The sequence below is a fragment of the Marmota flaviventris genome, chromosome 14 (assembly GCF_047511675.1).
Source record: "Marmota flaviventris isolate mMarFla1 chromosome 14, mMarFla1.hap1, whole genome shotgun sequence".
Taxonomy (NCBI): Eukaryota; Metazoa; Chordata; class Mammalia; order Rodentia; family Sciuridae; genus Marmota; species Marmota flaviventris.
This window is the reverse complement of record NC_092511.1, coordinates 61,436,180-61,456,421: the sequence shown is the minus strand read 5'-3', so window position 1 is coordinate 61,456,421 and position 20,242 is coordinate 61,436,180. Positions and strand designations below refer to the sequence as shown.

Here is a 20,242-nt window from a genome sequence, read left to right as displayed (position 1 = left end):
AGCATTTCTTTATTGAACTATATTACCTTTTCAACTGTGCCTAATGAATAAATTTTCAACTATCTATCTATGTGTATATGAGAACACTATTTGGTACCCCTGTGGTACCCAAAGGCCTCTTTATTTTCTAACAATTCTCAGTGGTATCAGAAGGCCTCTTTATTATGTATTAGTGAATTATATTACATTTCTTTATATAATTTTATTAAACTTTGAAAGCATCTGAGAATAAATAAATGTGTATCACTCTATCTATATACATGTGGAAAACTATTTGGTCCCTAAGTGGCACCACTGATCTCAGCAGCTCTTACATTATGTAGCCATAGTAGCGAGAAATCTCCATCTCTCTTTCCCTCTCAATGAAGCACTGCACTCTCCCCAAAGCAGTGTACTTGGCAGCATTCTCACGCTCTTGTTGAGCCTTCTTCTTCATGGCTTCCCGCTCTGGCCTCTGCTGTTTGGTGATGGGAGTTGATACTACTTGCCCAGGAACATTGGGTTTCCTCCATGGAATTGGTTGTAAGGCAAAGTCTTGGAGTAGATATTGGTTTTGAGACTTGAGCGGTTGTGACTGGGGCTTGGTCCCAACATTGGGAACTGGTTGCCAATGGAGAGAAGTGCAAGATGATATTTTGTAGGGTGCAGGCCCAGAAGCAGCAGACCGAGGGACACTAGGCTGGGTAGAAGCGCTCATACCTGACTGAATGGCATGAGTCAAAACGGGCTGAGCTGGCTTGGCAGGACGCATCCAAGATGGGTTGGCAGTAGCTGGTTGGGATTGATTGACTGCCATGGGTTGAGCTGAGCTAGCGGGACCAGGCTGGGCAGGGTAAGCCCCAGTGGGTGTCCGTGAAGCCAGAGACTGTGGCCTCCTATTGATTACTGGTCGAGGTGGAGGTTTCTCCAGGGTCAGAAAAGGCAAAGGTACCAATTTAACCTTCCCAGGTGGTGGAGGCTCATAAATGGATGGAGCGGGACCTTCTCCTTTAGCGCTGATATCTGGGTTCTGGGCTTTGACTTGTGATTTCTCAGCACGCTTATCCGCCAGCCATGGTTTCATAGCTGGGCATGGACGGGGGTCTTGGGTACTGCCTGAGTTTCCCAGGGCCCGGGAGGAAGAGAGCCCAGTTTTCTTATCATTCTTCTTCCCCAGTGCGTGGAAAACCTGCACCGACTCCAGCATGTGCATGCCGAGACAGCTCCAAGGCTTTTTAAAGGTCTCTTGGCAAAGCTCAGGTTGGTTCCTCTTCCTCTTCAGTTTGGGCACTGTTGGCTTCTCTTCTGCCTTGACTTTGTTGCCTGGCTGCTTCTTCTCGTCGGCTTTCCTGGAGTTGTTTTCTCTGGTCCTCTTGGTCTTTTCCTGCCCATGGCCCTTAGCCTTGCTGTTCCTGCTGGATGCAGCTTCCTGAGCTTTGCTGATAGAGTGCTTGGCTGTGTGCACAGGGACCCTACTACTGTCTGCATCCCTGTGAGCAACTTCTCCTCCTAATGCACACTCTAGGTCCCTTAGCTGCATTTTGGCCTGAGGAGTTCCATCAGGACACTCTGAGGCTTTATGTTTGTTCTTCCTCATTGGCTCACTAGGACCCTTTAAGGCGCTTGTGATTTCCTTACCCTGATTCACCGTGATGGCTCTGGTGTCATTGGATTTTGTTATTGTGGGACTTTCAGGTTGGTCAAAGTCTTTTAAGGAACTGAAAAGCTCAGGAAGTTGAATATCCCCCAGCAGTGCAGTGAGGTCTGCAAAACCACTGCTAAATTCAATCCCATTTTCAAGTGTGCCTTGGTCCTCAAGACTCAGGCTATTCCTTTCTAGATGGATATTTTCAGAATGTGGCTTCTCCTCTTGGTCCAGAGGACCAATGGAGGCCAGAAGCTGGTGGATTTCAGGGATGTCTAAAGGGAGTAGTGGAGGATCCTGGTTCTCCATGGCAATTTGGTAGGCATCCAGTGGTTCTGAGAGCATGGTGTTAATCTCACACAAATTCTTAATCTCTGTTTGTTCCTGGCTTTGATTTGGAGGCAATGCCAAGAAATCAGTAGAACTCTGGACTGGAGTTATTGTGGAAATGTCCCCAAGTTCAATTCGTGAGTTTTTCTCAATTATTTGGCTTTTTCTGTTATTGCAGATGTATGGGAATTCTGGAGGCTGTGGCAGACAAAATGTCTGACTTGGAGGTTGCAATCCCAAGGAAGCCTCCATCCCTAGGGAAGTTTCCATCCCTGCAAAGGAATCAAGGACGATGGTAAGTAGGATGCTCCCCCTTCCCAGAAACACACTATTCAGGGAAACCACCTACGGTGGAGAAAGCATTTCTCTTAGCTCTTTTTAAGGACCACTGACAGGTATCTGTTAAGAGTTGCGTGTTAGTTACAGGTGATCCCTTGAAGTCTTACTTTTGGGCTGGTCCATCACCATGGCAGCATGGGTTTCTGGTAGAGCACTTGTCTCCTCTGTGGGAAACACCGAAAAACTGTTTCATGAAGTCTCTCATTCTCATATAGGGGCCTCTCAATTCTCTCCACTCTCCCCAGAATGTAAGAACTCTTAACACCATGAACTAGGTGAGGGTGGAGCTGTTGCTCATGAAATCAGTGTGAAAGGTCAGGGGTTTTGGACTCCTGCTTTGGACAGCATCTCTACATACAGAGGTTAAATCCTTCAGTCAATTAAGGAACAATTAAATTGTCACACCCTGATATGTGTTGATGTATTTTTCTAAACCAAAGTAAAATTAGGGAAATATATTTATAGTGTGGTTATGTAGCTGGACTGAGTGCAGGACCCTTATCCGCCAGCCATGGTTTCATAGCTGGGCATGGACGGGGGTCTTGGGTCCTAGAGGTCTCTTAAACGCATGGGTGGCCATTATGCTATGCTGCATGCTTCTCTTACAGAGTCTGAAAATGGGGACTGCTGAACAAGATTGTGGTTAAAATCTCAGCACTTGAATTCTAGGGATGTGTGGACTCACAGTTACCAGCTGAAAACTGGACCCTCCTTTCGAATGGTAATCTTATTCCTTCCCCTTTTTGCTGTTTGTACTCACCTTGAAAATTTGTTCCTTCTATACTTTGAGTGGACACAGAGTAGTAGGTCACAGGTGTAGGGACTGATGGTAGGACATTTGTGGGCTGAACTTCCTTCAGCACTGTCACCATTTCTGGTTGAGGGGCAGCGGCACTAATTCCTGCATATGGCACAGAGCCATAGGATTGCAGGCAGGGCCAATGTTCTCCAGAGAGCAGAGTCCCCAGAGAGTTTTGATCATAGTAGTAGACCTGGCTTCCTTCTTGGTGGGGTAGTGAGAGGCAACGTCCTTGATTTGGAATCTGAGATAGTGTCACCTGGACGAGCCTACCAGATAGTAGTGGATACCCGGGGATCATGACATTGGCTTCGGAAGTTTTGTCATACTGGGATGTCATAGATAGGGAAGAATCTGCTGTATTCTGGTCAGTGACAGTCAGATTAAAGTCCCCGAGTGAAGAGGAGCTCTTTTCAGCACTTCCTGGGATATACCACTCAGAAATACTTGGATAGGGGGCAGGTGCCATGGGAGTCTGGTTCTGGCCAGTAACCCCAGACACCATGGCTGTGGTAGCATGTTGATAAAGGTAGGCACTGCCCATGAGTGGCTGGAAGGAGGTGCCACAGGTTGAGGGCAGTAACCATGCTGAAGTGGCAGCTGGAGCAGAGGCTCTGGAGAAGTTGCAGACACTTCCTGTCCCGGAAGCTGCATTGGTCACCACAGGAAGAGAGAGCTGCAGAGATTCAGCATTTCCATGTAAAGAAGAATTTTGGAAATTTTCTGTAGGAAGAAGAGGGTGGTGAAAATATTGATGAGACAGACAGATTCTTACAATATTCGAGGAATAATGACATCTTAATGTTGTAGTAATCAGGAAGGCCCTCATTCCAATAATCATTGAGAGACCCCAAATCACTCCATTTAGGATGGCTGCAAGTACTCTTCTGATTACCTGCCTTTTGTCTCAAATTGGGCCCAGAAGTCCCAAGTGGTCTGCTTCACACATTGTTCCCTAAAAGCATCCTTCTACCTGTCCTACCTTTCCTTTGAGCCTGCACTAGTATTGACTCCTGAATTTGCCCTAGAACTGAAGCATTTTCAAACTCAGAGAAAACCCCAACATTACCAGTTACCAAATGAGTCCTCCAAGGGTTAGTGAAGTGAGATCGACTTGTTCAAAATCAGCAACAGATTATGGAAACTTACTCCCTGGCCAGGACTCTTGTTCCAAAGACCAGAAATCTGGAGAAACAGAAATTTGTTTTTCCCTGTTCATAGAAGATCGTACTGATATCACCACAGTGATCTTTAGTATCTCCTTTTGTTTGTCCAGGTCACATGATATTTCCTGGAGTTCAGTTTTACCATCCAAATGATAATTTAAGCGTCATTCTTTGCCCTCTTTCAGCCTAACTGCTGATCCTACATGAAAATGACTACCTGAAATTCAGTTTCTCAAGAAATGCTTCTTGAAAGAAATTAAAACTTTCTGAGCTTCAGGTTACTCATCTTTGGTGTGGTTATAACAATACCAACAGTGATAATTCATCCATGAATAAAAGTGTCATATTACATAAGATTCATGTGGGGGCTGAGATTATGGCTCAGCGTTAGGGCGCTTGCTTAGCACATGCGAGGCCCTGGGTTCAATCCTCAGCACCATGTAAAAATAAATAAAATAAAGGTATTGTGTTGAACTACAACTAATAAATAGATATTGCAAAAAGTTTCATTTGGAGGGAGTTACAGTATGTTCTGGAAAGATAGAAGCAAAAGTCAAAACCAGCTCAGAACTAAAAGGAATGACTAGATAGTAATGAACATATGTATATGTAGCAAAAGTGAGTGTATATCAAATTTGCTAAGAAATGAGTTCTGTTATCATGCATACAATATTATGAATGTTTCTCTTTGATTTTAGTGAATACTGTTAATCAAAACAAAGCTCATAATTGAAGGTGAGTTTGAATGCATTCTCAAGCAGTACATATAGACAGAGAAACTATACTAAAAATGTGTGTAATTTTAAGTAAAGTGAACACAAATTTAAGTAAAGTGAACAGATGGGTAGCCACGTGGAGAAGCGAAAACTAAAGCCAAAACCCATGATGAATCTGGGCATGGTGTGGTGGGCCTCTGGTCCCAGCACGTGGGAGCCTGAGGCAGTGGGATTGCAGGAAACCAGGAATTCAAAGCCACTCTGGGCAATTCAGCAAGATCCTATCTGAGAAAACAAATAAAATATCCTGGAGATATAGCTTGTGTAGCATGCTTGCCTAGCATGCATGAGACCCTGAGTTCAATCCTCAGAACTGGAAAGAAGAGAAGAAAGGAAGAAAGAAAGAATGAATGAGAGGAAGGAAGGAAGGCATAAGGAGCAAGGCAGGGAGGGAAGGAGAGAGAAATGGAGGGAGTGAGGGAAAGAAGAAGGGAAGGAGGACAGAAGGAAGGACACAATAAATTTTGTACATACTAGAGAAAAAAACAATAAGTGTAAAGTAATTTCATTACTGTTCTTGTTTCTCTTCCTCTAAGGATTACCAACACCAAATAAAAGACATTAATTCCACTAGGTAGATATTTCAATTAATATAAACACATTTTCTGATAATCCTTTTGGTTATTAAAAAAACCAGAAAAAATGCTTTAACAAAATCATAGAAGCCTAGTTTATTATCACATTTAGAGAAAAATCTTGTCCCTAAAGTCTGAGAAAACCATCACAGTATAATAAAATCACAAATTTAAAACAATTTTTGTCTTTTATTCTGATATTTTCTTCTCCCTTTTATATTAAAACAAAATTAATACAAAAATGTTTGAGCTACCCTACACCCCAGCCCCGAAAAATTATTTGAAATGTAGACAAAACAAAAAGTCTTCACATAATTATTTAAATAAACTTGGAATTAGAGGTGTGAGCTTGAATTTTTATTCTTATATAGTTCTTTCTTTCGGTTCTTAGATTTAGAAATCATCAATGACTATTTGTATATTGTCTGTTTTAGAAAAAAAAAAACAAACCGTTGTAAAGATGGAAAACAGCTTCATCTTGACAGCTTATATCTCACAAAGGAATGTGTCCTTCTGATGCAGGTTTGGACAAAACATTTTTTAGAAATCCCTGTAGTTTAAAAATCAGAACAAAGTAGGACATGGAAAATGCCATTTCCCCAGCTCTGTCTAGAACCACTTTCCTTGGCATGTTTGGAGGAAGAATAATTTCTAAAACATACTTCTAACATGTTCATGTTCAAACTGTCAACATCATCTGTGTTGAAAGAGATCATAGAAAAACTGTAACAGCCAAGTGTGACTTTTCTGATAACCTGCTTACCCCAGTGATACCCTAATTCAAGTCTTAGTTTCCTTGCTGGTCTGTTAATCTAAACATTCTCTAAACCAGCCTCTGGGAAGATTCAATCTATGCTGTCTGTTGGTTTAAATAAAATCTTTGCTTTTCTTCCACATCCATCCCAACCCACGTCTTTTTTCTCGAGAACATCATTCTCTTCATCTCTATTATTCAAACCTTTTCTTCTCCTTTATTTTTATATTTTCTTCCTCCACCGAGTTCCTGTTGCCTTGTGCTTAAACAGTCACAAACTTGCTTTCCCAAGAACATCTGCCTCCTTACAGCCCTGTCCTCCTGTTCCTCTCTCCCTATTTCTCTTTTCACCTAGTTTAAACAGAAAACTCCCAAATATGTGAATGTCCCTTTTATGAACAGCACTAAATTTGAAATACTGAAGTAGAAATCTTGGTGAAGGGAAACTGTTACAGAGGAAACCTCTTGGTTTCCACCCTGCCTAGGATTTGTCTCTTTCAGTTGAAACAACACAACCATGAAATCTGATTTCATTCTCTATAAACATGCCCCTCAAGATGCAAGAAAAGTAAGGGACCAGAACATGGGCAATCTGTTATCCTCATGTAGCAAATCAGGAAACAGATTTTGTGAGAGAGTAAGATAGTCCAGTTCTATACCTAGTACATGTCAAATTCCAAATGAAATTAGGTGTCCAGATTTCTAGTTCTATCCTTTCCCCTATTATTCTAAGCTCTTTTGACTCCATTAGTAAATTGAGGCAGGTAAAAGTCTAATGAAAAACTTTAAAAGTTTCTTTACTCACCTGACATGGTCAGAGAAGAGGTCACATCAAATACAAAGGATGAGGAGATCACCCCAGAGGATGTGTGGGTGGCTGAGGCTAGAGAATGCATGTTTCCCAATATGGAGTTCACTGGTCACTGTTTACTGGCCACTCTAATGACTGGTTACTGGTCACTGGTCACTTGCGATGATCCAAATTTGTTTACAACTACATGGCAAGCCTAAGATTCTAGCAGGTGGCAGTAGGTTTGGTGGGAGAATGATGTCACAAAACTGGCCGTTTAAAGGTATGAAGTAGCCAATAGAGTGGTCAGACTCCCAAGGAGAAGGTGCGATTGGGTGGGGAAAATGACAAGAGAGTTGATTGGGTGGAGAAAGTGACAGGAGAGTTATAATAGAAACTAAATGGCTCAGTTCTGGTAGGTGAAGCCCTGCAAGAGGGACATAATGGGCTCACCCCATGGCTCCCTTCCTTCAGGCTCTTGTGTTAGGGATATCATCTCCGTGTTCCTCTTAAATGTTCATTAAAATATTATGAATATGTTATAAATTATGTTTCACAGTATAAGAGGTAATAGTGATACATTACTCTATTAACATATGCAGTTAACATCCCTGGAGATGGAAGAAAGAGACATCTAGGTTGAGCAAGTATAGTGGTTCTGGAACCACAGAAGTTGATTTGATTAGTGAAGTTACTGCAGTATTCAAGGATTCAGAAAGGGGTTAAAAAGTTTTTTTTTTTCCTAGTTGTAGATGGACCCAATACTTTTATTTTATTCATGGGTCAAGCCCAGTGCCTCACGCGTGCTAGGCTAACGTTCTACCACTGAGCCACAATCCCAGCCCTAGGGGGAAGTTCCTTGAGTGCATTCTCTGGGGAATGATGTGGCCCAAGATTCTCTTTAGTTTCTCCTGATCCCTACTTTCTTTGGCCTGGGCTGGGCCAGGTTAGACTGGTAACTCTCTTCTGCTCTCCTTCCCCCACCCCTCTTCATTGTAGACAGTTTTTCATGGACAAGCCTTGAGTCTGCATTCGTGTACATATTGATATTACTTTATTTTGACTTCCAGAAGCAGGGGTCTTTTTTTCTGTGAGTTGATTCTTTGAAAAATGAACTCTGAACAATAGCAGCAACTCTAGAGAGGTGGAAGACTTAGTTGACTGTAAAATTTCCCTCTCTGGATTTTTGTTGTACTCCTTTAACTTATAATTTCCTGAGGACAGCTCCTTGGTCATGTAGACTTTCTGCCATGAGCCTCTTTCATATGTGAGAGGCACTGAGGATCCTTTCTCTCTTCTTATGTAAGTGAATCCAGTGTGGCAGTTACTGTGACTTCCTCCCCCTTGCAAACAGCCACTATAGAATCTTGGACTTCTTGCATTCTTTGCCTTGCATGTTTGGGTGGAAGGCCAGGAGAAAAGTTAAAACATTAAGAGAACATAAAAAGTATGGATAACATAAAGAAAAGAGAGGTTAACATGGACTTTTAAATTTTAACTTTTTGTTAGAAACAAGTCAACTCATTGAGGTCCCATTTTGTGTTAATAAAAGAGGCAATTAATTTTTTTTTTTTTTGCTGGGGGGATGGGTCCTTGGAATTTAAACCAGGGACACTTTCCCATTACCTCACATCCCCAGCCCTTTTTATTTTTCTTTAGAGACAGGATCTCACTATGTTGCTTAGGGCCTGATGGATTTGTGTAGACATGCAAAGAGAGGCTTGTGGAAAAAGCATTGTGGTTATGCTGTGCACCCAAGGAAGAGGTGTGTCTGTTCAGCCCAAGTTCATCTAAATTGGTTTTGCTTTTGATCCCCTGGAGAGTATTAGTTTCACCACTTTCTCTTGTAATGCCATAAAGTCAGTCAGGACTGAATTGGTAATAATATATATATGAGTACTGAGCTGGTTTGGGGGAGTACAACTATGGGATTTAATCATTTTCCTTGGTGGTAAGCTTTGTTTTTTTTTTTTTTTTGTGGTGGTGGGGGTTTACCAGGGAATGAACTCTACCACTGAGCCACATCACCAGCCCTATTTTATGTTTTATTAGAGACACTGAGTTGCTTAGCACCTTGCCATTGCTGATGTATGCTTTGAACTTGCGATCTTCCTGCCTCAGTCTCCCAAGCTGCTGGGATTATAGGCGTGTGTCACCCTACCAAGAAATGTGGTAAGTTGTTTTTAAGAAAAATATTCTGTTAGTTGTCAATGGACCTTTATTTAATTTTTGGACTTCTTTAGAGACAGTGAGTAGATAGTGTGATTCACGATGTCAAGAACCCACAAGAAGAGAAGCGCATATATAGAAAAAATTGCTCATAAATAAAGATAAATATTGCATTTACAGGCCTATTTTTCCCATCTCTTACACTGCTAATTGTGGAATATAATTTTTTTTGCTGGTTGTGTGTGGGATAATTCTTAGCTAAGAGGGATTGTGAAATGTTTGGTGGTATAAAGATATGGCTTGGAGTATGTCAACTTTTTCAGGGTACATTTTTTTTTTCTTTTTATCTCAGCTGCATACCTCAGATAGCTTACTTCTATAATACTAGCATGTAAAATGAGACTAAGAACATACAGTGAGTATCTGTAAGCCATATCATTCCTTATGTTCTCTTAGAAATCAATGGTATCCACAGCTACTATAGGTTAAGGAGATGGAGATGATGGAGATGGGTGCAGACCTCATGAATTCAGCAAAGCCTTTATTCAGCTGTGGAGTCAGGCATCAGATGGGCAAACTTTCTGGTTAGAAATGGCTGCTGGTCTGGGTTTATATAGGTTACACACTGGGAGGTAACTTACCCATTGAAAACTTTAACAGGAGGTGAGCATTCAGGAAAAAGGTTGCAAAACCTAGAAATTTGTTTTTATTGGCAGTGTTTTCATAGGGCAAGAATGGAGGGTGCATTGTCCTATCACTGAGAATGGATATATTGGGACAGGTCCAATGCTTGCCCTTTTCCAGGGATGTCTTGTCACCTAGTGATGTTTGCTTCCTTCCCAGGGGTTTTTATGTCACTGGGAAAGGAAGTATTGGGAAAGGATCAATGTTATCAATGTTTTGCCTTTTCCCTCCCTCCCTCTTCCTAGGCCACACTGTTTTGGGGTTGTCATTTGCATATCTTTCATTGTAGACACTGAAAAGTCATAATGAATAGTGGCAATGATTTCAGATCTGGTTGCTTCTTGCTGAGAAAGGGTCAAGTAGGAGGACCCCTGCTCTCAGAGTTCTGGAAAAGAACATGGGTTCTCTGGTGGTTTGGGCTTAAGAAGAGTATATGTGGGAGTAGACTTGGGGCTCAGGCACAGTCCTCCTTTTGTGGTTTCAGAAAGTTGCACTGTATTCTGGAGAGGGCTTGAGCCAGACAGGTCACCTCACTAAGAAAATGTTTTTTGTACACAATTAAGAATAGGGAGAAGAAAGGTTATTATAATAAAGGTGAAGATTAACAGATTTGTTAGTTCTAGGAAAACAATTTTAGCAGGTCCTATCATTGGGGAGCCTATTTCCCTTAATCAAGGCCATTGTATCCCTTTCAAAAATAGGGTGCACTTTCCATGATCTCAGGAGTTCGGGTCCTTTGGAGCATTGCAAGCATGATTAATGTTGGAACCATATTTTCCTGATGGTTTAATCATTTCCAACCGGCTTGAAAGACTGTGCAGAACTAGAATATAAATTAACTGTATAGTTATAGCTAGTAACCCAGGTATATGTGTAGAAAAGTATTTCAAAGTGTTGAGGGAAGAAATCCCTGTAGCTAAACTGCCCTAAATTTCTTATCAAAAGTAGATGTTTTTGTATTTTCTATGGCAGAACTTGAGATTGTAATTTTAATTCAAACAAGTATTGATATGAAAAAGGTCAAGTCCATTAGGTGATTACATACATTTTGCCATTGTGTCTCAGTGTCATCATATGGATCTCTAGTGACACAAAATTGGGTGATATTACAATGACCCTGAAGTTTCTGAGCCCATTGTAAATCTTGTACTTATTCTCCTAGTCAAATAATAGAATCTTTTAGTTGTTGAATTTTGTTTGAATGATCCGGATCCATATGTTCTTGAGTTTGCCAGGTCTCGGTAACATTCTTATGGAATTGTTGAAGGTAATGGGTGTTTGGACCTGCTGATGCAATGTCTCCGCTGCAGTCAAAACAACAGTCCCAGCTCTCAGCCACCAGATGAGCCATTTAGCATGGTGTTTCAGGTGCCTCAGTAGTTCCTACGTGGATGTTACTTAAGGGGCCTACTGCCATGGTACTTTTAATTTTACAAGGAGCCTTTTGAGAGTCATTATAGTTTGTGCTGAACTTTGCCATAGAGTTCAAATGTTGTTGTAGCATACACTTTACACATTTAACATAATATAGATTTTTGTGAGGCATCACAAAATTTGAATGGGTATTTGAATGGCTCTGGACCCTAAAACATAGGGATTTAATACACATACTGTGAAGGTACAATTCCTTATGAAAGGAAATGTTATAATAGATAACATTTTTCAACTTATTATATTGAGAATTACACTTCCAGAATGGAACCACCATTTGACCCAGCTATTCCCCTTCTCGGTCTATTCCCTAAAGACCTAAAAAGAGCATGCTACAGGGATACTGCTACATCGATGTTCATAGCAGCACAATTCACAATTGCAAGACTGTGGAACCAACCTAGATGCCCTTCAATAGACGAATGGATAAAAAAAAATGTGGCATTTATACACAATGGAGTATTACTCTGCATTAAAAAATGACAAAATCATAGAATTTGCAGGGAAATGGATGGCATTAGAGCAGATTATGCTAAGTGAAGCTAGCCAATCCCTAAAAAACAAATGCCAAATGTCTTCTTTGATATAAGGAGAGTAACTAAGAACAGAGTAGGGACGAAGAGCATAAGAAGAAGATTAACATTAAACAGGGATGAGAGGTGGGAGGGAAAGGGAGAGAGAGGGGAAAGTGCATGGAAATGGAAGGAGACCCTCAGGGTTATACAAAAGCACATACAAGAGGAAGTGAGGGGAAAGGGAAAAATAATACAAGGGGGAGAAATGAATGACAGTAGAGGGGGTAGAGAGAGAAGAGGGGAGGGGAGGGGAGGGGAGGGGGGATAGTAGAGGATAGGAAAGGCAGCAGAATACAACAGACACTAGTATGGCAATATGTAAATCAATGGATGTGTAACTGATGTGATTCTGCAATCTGTATACGGGGTAAAAATGGGAGTTCATAACCCACTTGAATCAAAGTGTGAAATATGATATATCAAGAACTATGTAATGTTTTGAACAACCAAAAATAAAAATTAAAAATAAAAAAAAGGGAGTTACCCTTCCAGATCCCCAAAGTCTCCTCAGTCAGACCTATTTTCCATACTGTGTCCTAAATTGGCAGAAAATCCATTCTCATGGTAGGTGGTAATTCTCCCTTAGACCCGTATCTAGTGATGTTGGAATGGAAAACAGCTCTATAAGCCAGATGTTCTAAATTTTCTCTGTAAGGTAATTTTCATTCCAAAGCTCTAGATTCAGCATCAGTCATTCCCCTGGAGAACCCCAATCAATAACTTGTTTTCCTACAATAGAAAGATTCGATGATAGGGTTATCACCTTCAGACCGTTGTAAAACTTTTGGTGAATGATTTCTGTGGCAATGGTAAGAGCATTGAGTCTGCTTAATGAGTAATTAACATTAACTCCCTGGCATGCAGGTGAGCCTCTGCCAGTGAGGAAAATAAGCCTAGCCTCTTGATCCTGTTATTTTGGGACATATATTAGCCGAGTTTTGAGGCCCAGTGTGGTAACAATATGAGTTTCTGAGCGAAACACAAAGAGGGGGTCAGGAGGACAGTCCTGAATAATTGAACAAAGATTGTTGGGAGGACCTGGTTGTCAAGAAAGGACCAGGCAAGAAGGCCTTGGAATTAAGATAGATTGAAGGGGGAGGATCAAACCATGTTACTGGGTGAGCAGTGACAGGCTGTAGAATGTGGGCCCTATAAGCCTCTGTGTCTCTAGCCATGCTGGCAGTTGTGCATATTATGAAGACCAGCACGAGGAACATGCTAATCGGAATAATGAACTGACGTGTTTTCCTCAGTTGCCCCCAGTTATCTCTCTTAACCTATCCCCATGGCCTGGGGTTTGTCTTCCAGGCTCAAGACATTAACATTTTTGCCTGAGGAGAGAGGATTCTCACTGAATACACCAGGCACTTCTTGTCTCTGCTGTTTCTGGTCTGGTGTGGCAGTTTGTGAAGTTAAAAATGATATGTGGAAAACACAAAGAGAGGAAATAAATTTGTGTGGGGGTCAGGACAATGAATGTTCCTTGAAGGCAGGAACATTCTCCTCTTCTAATGTTTGAAGAGTTGAAAGATGAAGGGGGAGTAAATATGATGAATTGAATTTCACTCTTGAGTGCTATTAAGAAAAGGAAGTAGAGGCTGGGGTTGTGGCTCCACAGTAGAGCATTCGCCTAGCATATGTGCAGCACGAGGTTCGATCCTCAGCACCCCATATAAATAACCAAATAAAATACAGGTATTGTGCCCAATATAACTAAAAAAAAAATATTTTAAAAAGGTAGAAGGATATCTGAGACAGAAACACTAAGAGTTCTAGGAATGAGGGACAGCCGTTTCCTCAGGCATGGCTGGGAGGTAGGTCATGTGTAGTCAGTCCAGTGAGGCCTGTGAGAACAGAATGATTAGTGGCATTAGCAGGAACAGGGATACATTACTATATTAACGTATATAGTTAATATCTCTGGAGAAGGAAGAAAGAGACATCTAAGTTGAGCAAATATAGTGGTTCTGGAACCATAGAAGTTGATTTGATGAGTGAAGTTACTGCAGTTTTCAAGGATTCAGAAAGGGATTAAAAAGTTTTTGTGTTTTTCTTTCTTCTTTTTTTTTTTATTTGTAGATGGACACAATACTTTTATTTTATTTATTTATTTTGAAGTGGTGCTGAGGGTCAAGCCCTGTGCCAAACACATGCTGCGCTAACGTTCTACCACTGAGCCACAATCCCAGCCCTAGGGGGAAGTTCCTTGAGTGCATTCTCTGGGGAATGATGTGGCCCAAGATTCTCTTTAGTTTCTCCTTGACCCCTATTTTCTTTGGCCTGGGCTGGGCCAGGTTAGACTGGTAACTCTCTTCTACTCTCCTTCTCCCACCCCTCTTCATTGTAGACATTTTTTCATGGACAAGCCTTGAGTCTGCATTCTTATACACATTGATATTACTTTCTTTTGACTTCCAGGAGCAGGGGTCTTCTTTTCTATGAGTTGATTCTTTGAAAAATGAACTCTGAACATTAGAAGCAATTCTAGAGAGGTGGAAGACCTAGCTGACTGTAAAATTTCCCTCTCCGTATTTTTTTTTTTATTGTTGGTTGTACTCCGTATTTTTGTTGTAGTTCTTTAAGTTATAATTTCCTGAGAACAGCTCCTTGGTCATGTAGACTTTCTGCCATCAGCCTCTTTCATTTGTGAGAGGCACTGTGGATCCTTTCTGTCTTCTTATGTAAGAGGATCCAGTGTGGCAGTTACTGTGACTTCCTCCCCCTTGCAAACAGCCTCTATAGAATCTTGGGCTTCTCACATTCTTTGTCTTGCATGTTTGGGTGGAAGGCCAGGAGAATAGTTAGAACATTAGGATAACATAAAAAAGTAAGCATAACATAAAGAAAAGAGAGGTTAACATGGACTTTTAAATTTTAACTTTTTGTTAGAAACAAGTCAACTCATTGAGGTCTCATTTTGTGTTAATAAAAGAGGCAATTCATTTTTTTTTTTTTTTTTTTGCAGGGGGGCAGGTCCTTGGAATTTAAACCAGGGACACTTTCCCATTACATCACATCCCCAGCCCTTTTTATTATTATTATTTTTTTAGAGACAGTGTCTCATATGTTGCTTAGGGCCTTTCTAAGTTGCTGAGGCTGGTCTTGAACTTGCGATCCTCCATCTTCAACCTGTTGAGTTTCTGGGACTACAGGTGTATTCTACTGCACCTGGCTCATTATATATATAAATTAAATATATATATAAAAAATAAACACATATAAATTAAATGTGTATATATAAATTTAAAAAAATATATATAATTTTTTAAAAATACCTAGGTTGGAAACCCAAAAACTGCCATGAATTCTATACAGTGGAGATAAAAATCTTAATTCTTATTTCCTTTTTTGTCAAATGATTTCATTTTGTCACCCATTAATGTGTTTGTAGTGTATGGATAGCTATTTTAGATTCTGGGTTTTCAGCTCACTTTTCTTTTTGTCATATTTTAAAGAAATGCAACATTGTAAGATATATTGCATGTTTTTCCATTGATGATAGTTTATGCTGAAGTATTGTGAATTAAGTTAATCTGATGGATTTGTGTAGACATGCAAAGAGAGGCTTGTGGAAAAAGCATTGTGGTTATGCTATGCACCCAAGGAACAGGTGTGTCTGTTCAGCCCAAATTTATCTAAATTGCTTTTGCTTTTTATCCCCTGGAGAGTGTTTGTGTTACCAATTTCTCTTGTAATGTGATAAAGTAAGTCAGGACTGAGTTGGTAATAATATATATATGAGCACTGAGTTGGGATTTAATGATTTTCCTTGGTGGTAAACTTTTTTTTTTTTTTTTTGGTGGGGGCGGGTTTACCAGGGATTGAACTCTACCACTGAACCACATCCCCAGCCCTATTTTATGTTTTATTTAGACCCAGGGTCTCACTGAGTTGCTTAGCACCTTGCCATTGCTGAAGTTTGCTTTGAACTTGCCATCTTTCTGCCTCAGTCTCCCGAGCTGCTGGGATTACAGGCATGTGCCACCCCACCCGGAAATGTGGTAAGCTGTTTTTTTAAAAAATGTTCTGTTAATTTTCAATGGACCTTTATTTAATTTGTGGACTTCTTTAGAGAGAGTAAGTATATAGTGTGATTCACAATGTCAAGAACCCACAGGAAGACAAGTGCATATATAGAAAAAAGTGCTCATTAATAAAGCTAAATATTGCATATAGAGGCCATTTGTTCCCATCTCTTACACTGCTAATTATGGAAAAAAAATAATATATGTATATTTGCTGGTTGTGTGTGGGATAATGCTTATCTAAGAGGGATTGGCAGTATAAAGATATGGCTTGAACTATGTCAACTTTTTCAGGGTATTTTTTTTCTTTCTAGTTCAGTTGCATACCTCAGATAGCTTACTTCTATAATACTGGCATGTAATAGGAGACTAAGTACATACAGTGAGTATCTGCAAGCCAGATCATTCCATAAGTTCTCTGAGAAATCAAGGGTATCCACAGCTACTATACGTTTAGGATATAAGAACAAAATGGTGGAGACAGGTGCAGACCTCAAGAATTCAGCAAAACTTTTTATTCAGCTGTGGAGTCAGGCAGCAGATGGGCAGACTTTTTGGTTAGAAATGTCTACTGGTCTGGGTTTATATAGGTTACAAACTGGGAGGTAACTTACCCATTGAAGACTTTAACAGGACGTGGGCATTCAGGAAAAAGGTTGCAAAAACTAGAAACTTGTTTCTACTGGCAGTGTTTTCATAGGGCAAGAATGGAGGGTGCATTGTCCTATCACTGAGAATGGATATATTGGGACAGGTCCAATGCTTGCCCTTTTCCAGGGATGTCTTGTCACCTAGTGATGTTTGCTTCCTTCCCAGCGATTTTTATGTCACTGGGAAAGGAAGTATTGGGAAAGGATCAATGTTATCAATGTTCTGCCTTTTCCCTCCTTCCCTCTTCCTAGGCCACACTGTTTTGGGGGGTTGTCATTTGCATATCCTTCATTCCAGACTCTGGGTAGGCATAATGAATAGGGCAATGATTTCAGATCTGGCTGCTTCTTGCTGAGAAGGTGTGAAGTAGGAAGACCCCTGCTTTCAGAGTTCTGCAAAAGAATATGGGTTCTCTGGTGGATGAGGCTTAAGAGGAGTATATGTGGGAGTAGACGTGGGGTTCAGGCACAGTCCTCCTTTTGTGGTTTCAGAAATTCGGACTGTGTTCTGGAGGGGGCTTTAGCCAGGTCGGTCACCTCATTAAGAAAATTTTTGTACACAATTAAAAATAGCGAGAAGAAAGATAATTATAATAACAGTGAAGATTAACTGATTTGCTAGTGGTAGGAAAACAATTTTAGCAGGTCCTATCATTGGGAAGCCTATTTCCCTCAATCACGGCCATTGTATCCCTTTCAAACTCAAGGTGCACTTTCCATGATCTCAGGAGTTCGGGTCCTTTGGAGCATGCAAGCATGATTAACTTTAGAAGCATATTTTCCTGATGTTTTAATCATTTCCATCCTGCTTGACAGACCCTGTAGAAGAAGAACAGAAATTAACTGTATAGTTATAGCTAGTAGCCCAGCTATAAGTGTAGAAAAGTATTTCAAAGGCTTGAGGGAAGAAATCCCTTTAGCTAAACTGCCCCAAATTTCTTACCAAAAATAGATGTTTTTGCATTAGCTATGGCAGAACCTGAGATTGTAATTTTAATCCAAATGAACATAAAAATAGTACCTAAAAGAAAGAAGAATTTTTTAGAAAGATGATAAAAAATTTTCCAGAGACAATGGTCAATATACAATGAAGAAAGCTAGGATGGGTCTACAAAGAATAATGCAAACACATAGGAATTTAGTATGCCAAAAAGGTGACATTTCAAATTAGTAGGACAGATTATTCAACAAATTGTGATACATATATTTTGGGGTTAAATAAACTATCTCTGGAAGGATCCAATAAGTGGGAAAAGGCAAAGTCTCCCGTGGGAAGAGTGGTGAAGATGGGGGCTGGAAAATTGGAGAGAATGGGTAGATTTCCATTTAGTACTATTTTGCATCTTTTTAAGTGTTCTATTGTGTGAATATATTACTTCCAAATGTTGAATGCCAGAGTTCAAATCCCACATTCCCAGTTAAATGGTAGTTCTTAATCTTGAGCAAATTATTGACATTATCTTTTAAAGATCAAGAGGCTGAGCATAACTTTCAGCCAAAAATTCTCAATGAATGAAATTACTAGTGAAAACAACTCAATGTCCACAGGGGATGTGTGGATAAACAAAAATGGTGTATCCACACAATATCATATCAGGCAGTCTTAACTGGGGAGGAAAGACACATTTTACAGCATGGATGATGATCCTTGAAAATAGTCTTCTAAGTGGGAGAAGCCATATATAAAAGGTCATATATTGTATGATTCCTCTTATATGCAATGTCCAGAAAAAGGCAAAACCAGAGGGATTAATGGTTGCCTGGGGCCAGGGGGTGGGGGGAGTGGGAATGACCACTAACACGCACATTTTGGGATTATGAAAATGTTATGAATTAGAAAGTGGCGATGGTTACACAACTCATGAAAGTCTTTAATGCTCCTGAACTGCACGTTTTTAATGAAGAATTTTATGTGAATTTTATTAGGATATAATTTAAAAATATAAAGTACTAATCTTTCAATGGTGATGGTCTGCTGCCTCCATCATCTTCTTGCCCCACTCCATTCCTTCCCTATCCTACCTCCAGGTCCCTCATGGGGCATCTGCGCCCTAGGACTCTTAACTCGTGCAAAGTCTGGGCACCTCAGGCAACCCTTGGACTGCTGGGTCCTGCAGCGGTTGGCAGGCTGCTCCCTGCGCATGCGCACTCTACTCGCGTTGGCTGGAGATGGACGCCAAGAACTAATTTTTTTCGTGAGCTTCCGTTGATGGCAGTGTCTCTGAAGGTGGCACGTGCTGGAATTAATGGAGGAGGACCTGACAGCCAATCAGTTTAGTATTTATCCCCCTTTTGAAGCATGATCTCTCTACTGGTAACCTCTGGAAGCTGTGCTCTGAAAGCCAGGTCGGCTGCCTGCTGAGCACTTGCCAACCCCATGGACTTGAGGCCAAGGCCTCAGATTGAGGCCTTGTTTCTCTGCATACAGTTTGATCATTAGTAACGTGTCAGAGTGATACTGGCCTTTTGTGTGAATGTTAATTGAAGTAGTGCATCTCTGCTGCCCTGGTACATGGGTATTGAGTCAATGGTGATTTATTCCAGGCCATGTTCTGGGTGGGTCTCACGCTGCTGAGTTCACTTGGCCAAGTCTCAGGTTATCAGCTGCCCTCAGGGTAACTGGGACACCCATGGTAGATTCCCCATGTTTTCTATTCACCTTTCCCAGCTAGGATCTTAAATGACCCCAAAATGCTGGAGATGTGCCCTGAATCTTATTTTGTAAAATGCCTCTCAGGTAGGTCATAAAACCTAGGCCATTCTCCATGAGGACTTTTGGTTTGATTTTTGCATTTTTTTCTGATCAACATGAACCCATCTTCTGGCATCTTCAAGTTGCTTCACATTTTATGCTTTTAAACCTTCCCTCAAACTTTGTTTTTTACTTCTGCCCTTTTACCTATTCCTGATTCTTCCAGTAAGCTCATACATCTCTCTCATTTTTGCTTTCCTAGTGCTGGATCATATGCCTTCCTCTTCCCTCCATTCCTATCCTTTACCCATGTTATCCTAGTCAAGTTTTAGTTCCTTTCTTCTCAAGCAGTCTGTGATCCCCACTTCTACCAAGCAATACCAGAGTTAATGGCAATTCAAACTCAAAAGTCCTCTTTATTACTTATCTATTAATCAATTCCATTACATTTCTTTATTCAATTTTATTTTTTGAAAGTATACCGGAATGAGGAAAAGTGTTTGATAGCCAAGTGATAACAGAAGGCCTCTTTATTATCTGTTAACCAATTCTATTACAATTCTTTATTCAATTTTGAATATTTATTGGAATAAATAAATTTGTACCTACATAACTACATATTTAAAAAAATTTGTATCTACATATATGTGGAACATTATGGGGTGCCCAATTGGTGCCAGAAATCCTCTTTATTACTTATCTCTCAATTCTATTACATTTATTTATTCAACTATATTAAGTCTTAAAAATGTATAAGTGAATACCTTTGTATCTATGTACCTCTGTCTCAATATATATGGAAAACTATTTGGTATTCAAATGGTACCAGCAAGCCTCTTTATTACTTACCTATTAAACAAGCC

The 20,242-nt window shown here is 40.4% G+C and overlaps 1 protein-coding gene across 1 annotated transcript; it reads right to left on the bottom strand.

Moving 5' to 3' along the window:
* Positions 1–268: 268 nt before the first annotated feature.
* On the bottom strand, positions 269–7,259 carry LOC139701800 (uncharacterized protein C2orf78-like). Its single transcript, XM_071601721.1, has 3 exons — positions 7,169–7,259; positions 3,054–3,815; positions 269–2,226 (listed from the first exon to the last, which is right to left on the bottom strand). Exons 1-3 carry the CDS (start codon positions 7,257–7,259, stop codon positions 311–313), a joined length of 2,769 nt encoding a protein of 922 aa, XP_071457822.1. The 3' UTR covers positions 269–310.
* Positions 7,260–20,242: the final 12,983 nt, after the last annotated feature.

Coding starts and splice junctions, on each gene's coding strand:
- LOC139701800 (XM_071601721.1), bottom strand. CDS start 7,259: ATGCATTCTCTAGCCTCAGCCACCCACACATCCTCTGGGGTGATCTCC. Junction 3,816..7,168: donor CTCTTCTCTGACCATGTCAG/GTGAGTAAAGAA, acceptor TTCTTCCTACAG/AAAATTTCCAAAATTCTTCT. Junction 2,227..3,053: donor AGAAGGAACAAATTTTCAAG/GTGAGTACAAAC, acceptor ATTCCTTTGCAG/GGATGGAAACTTCCCTAGGG.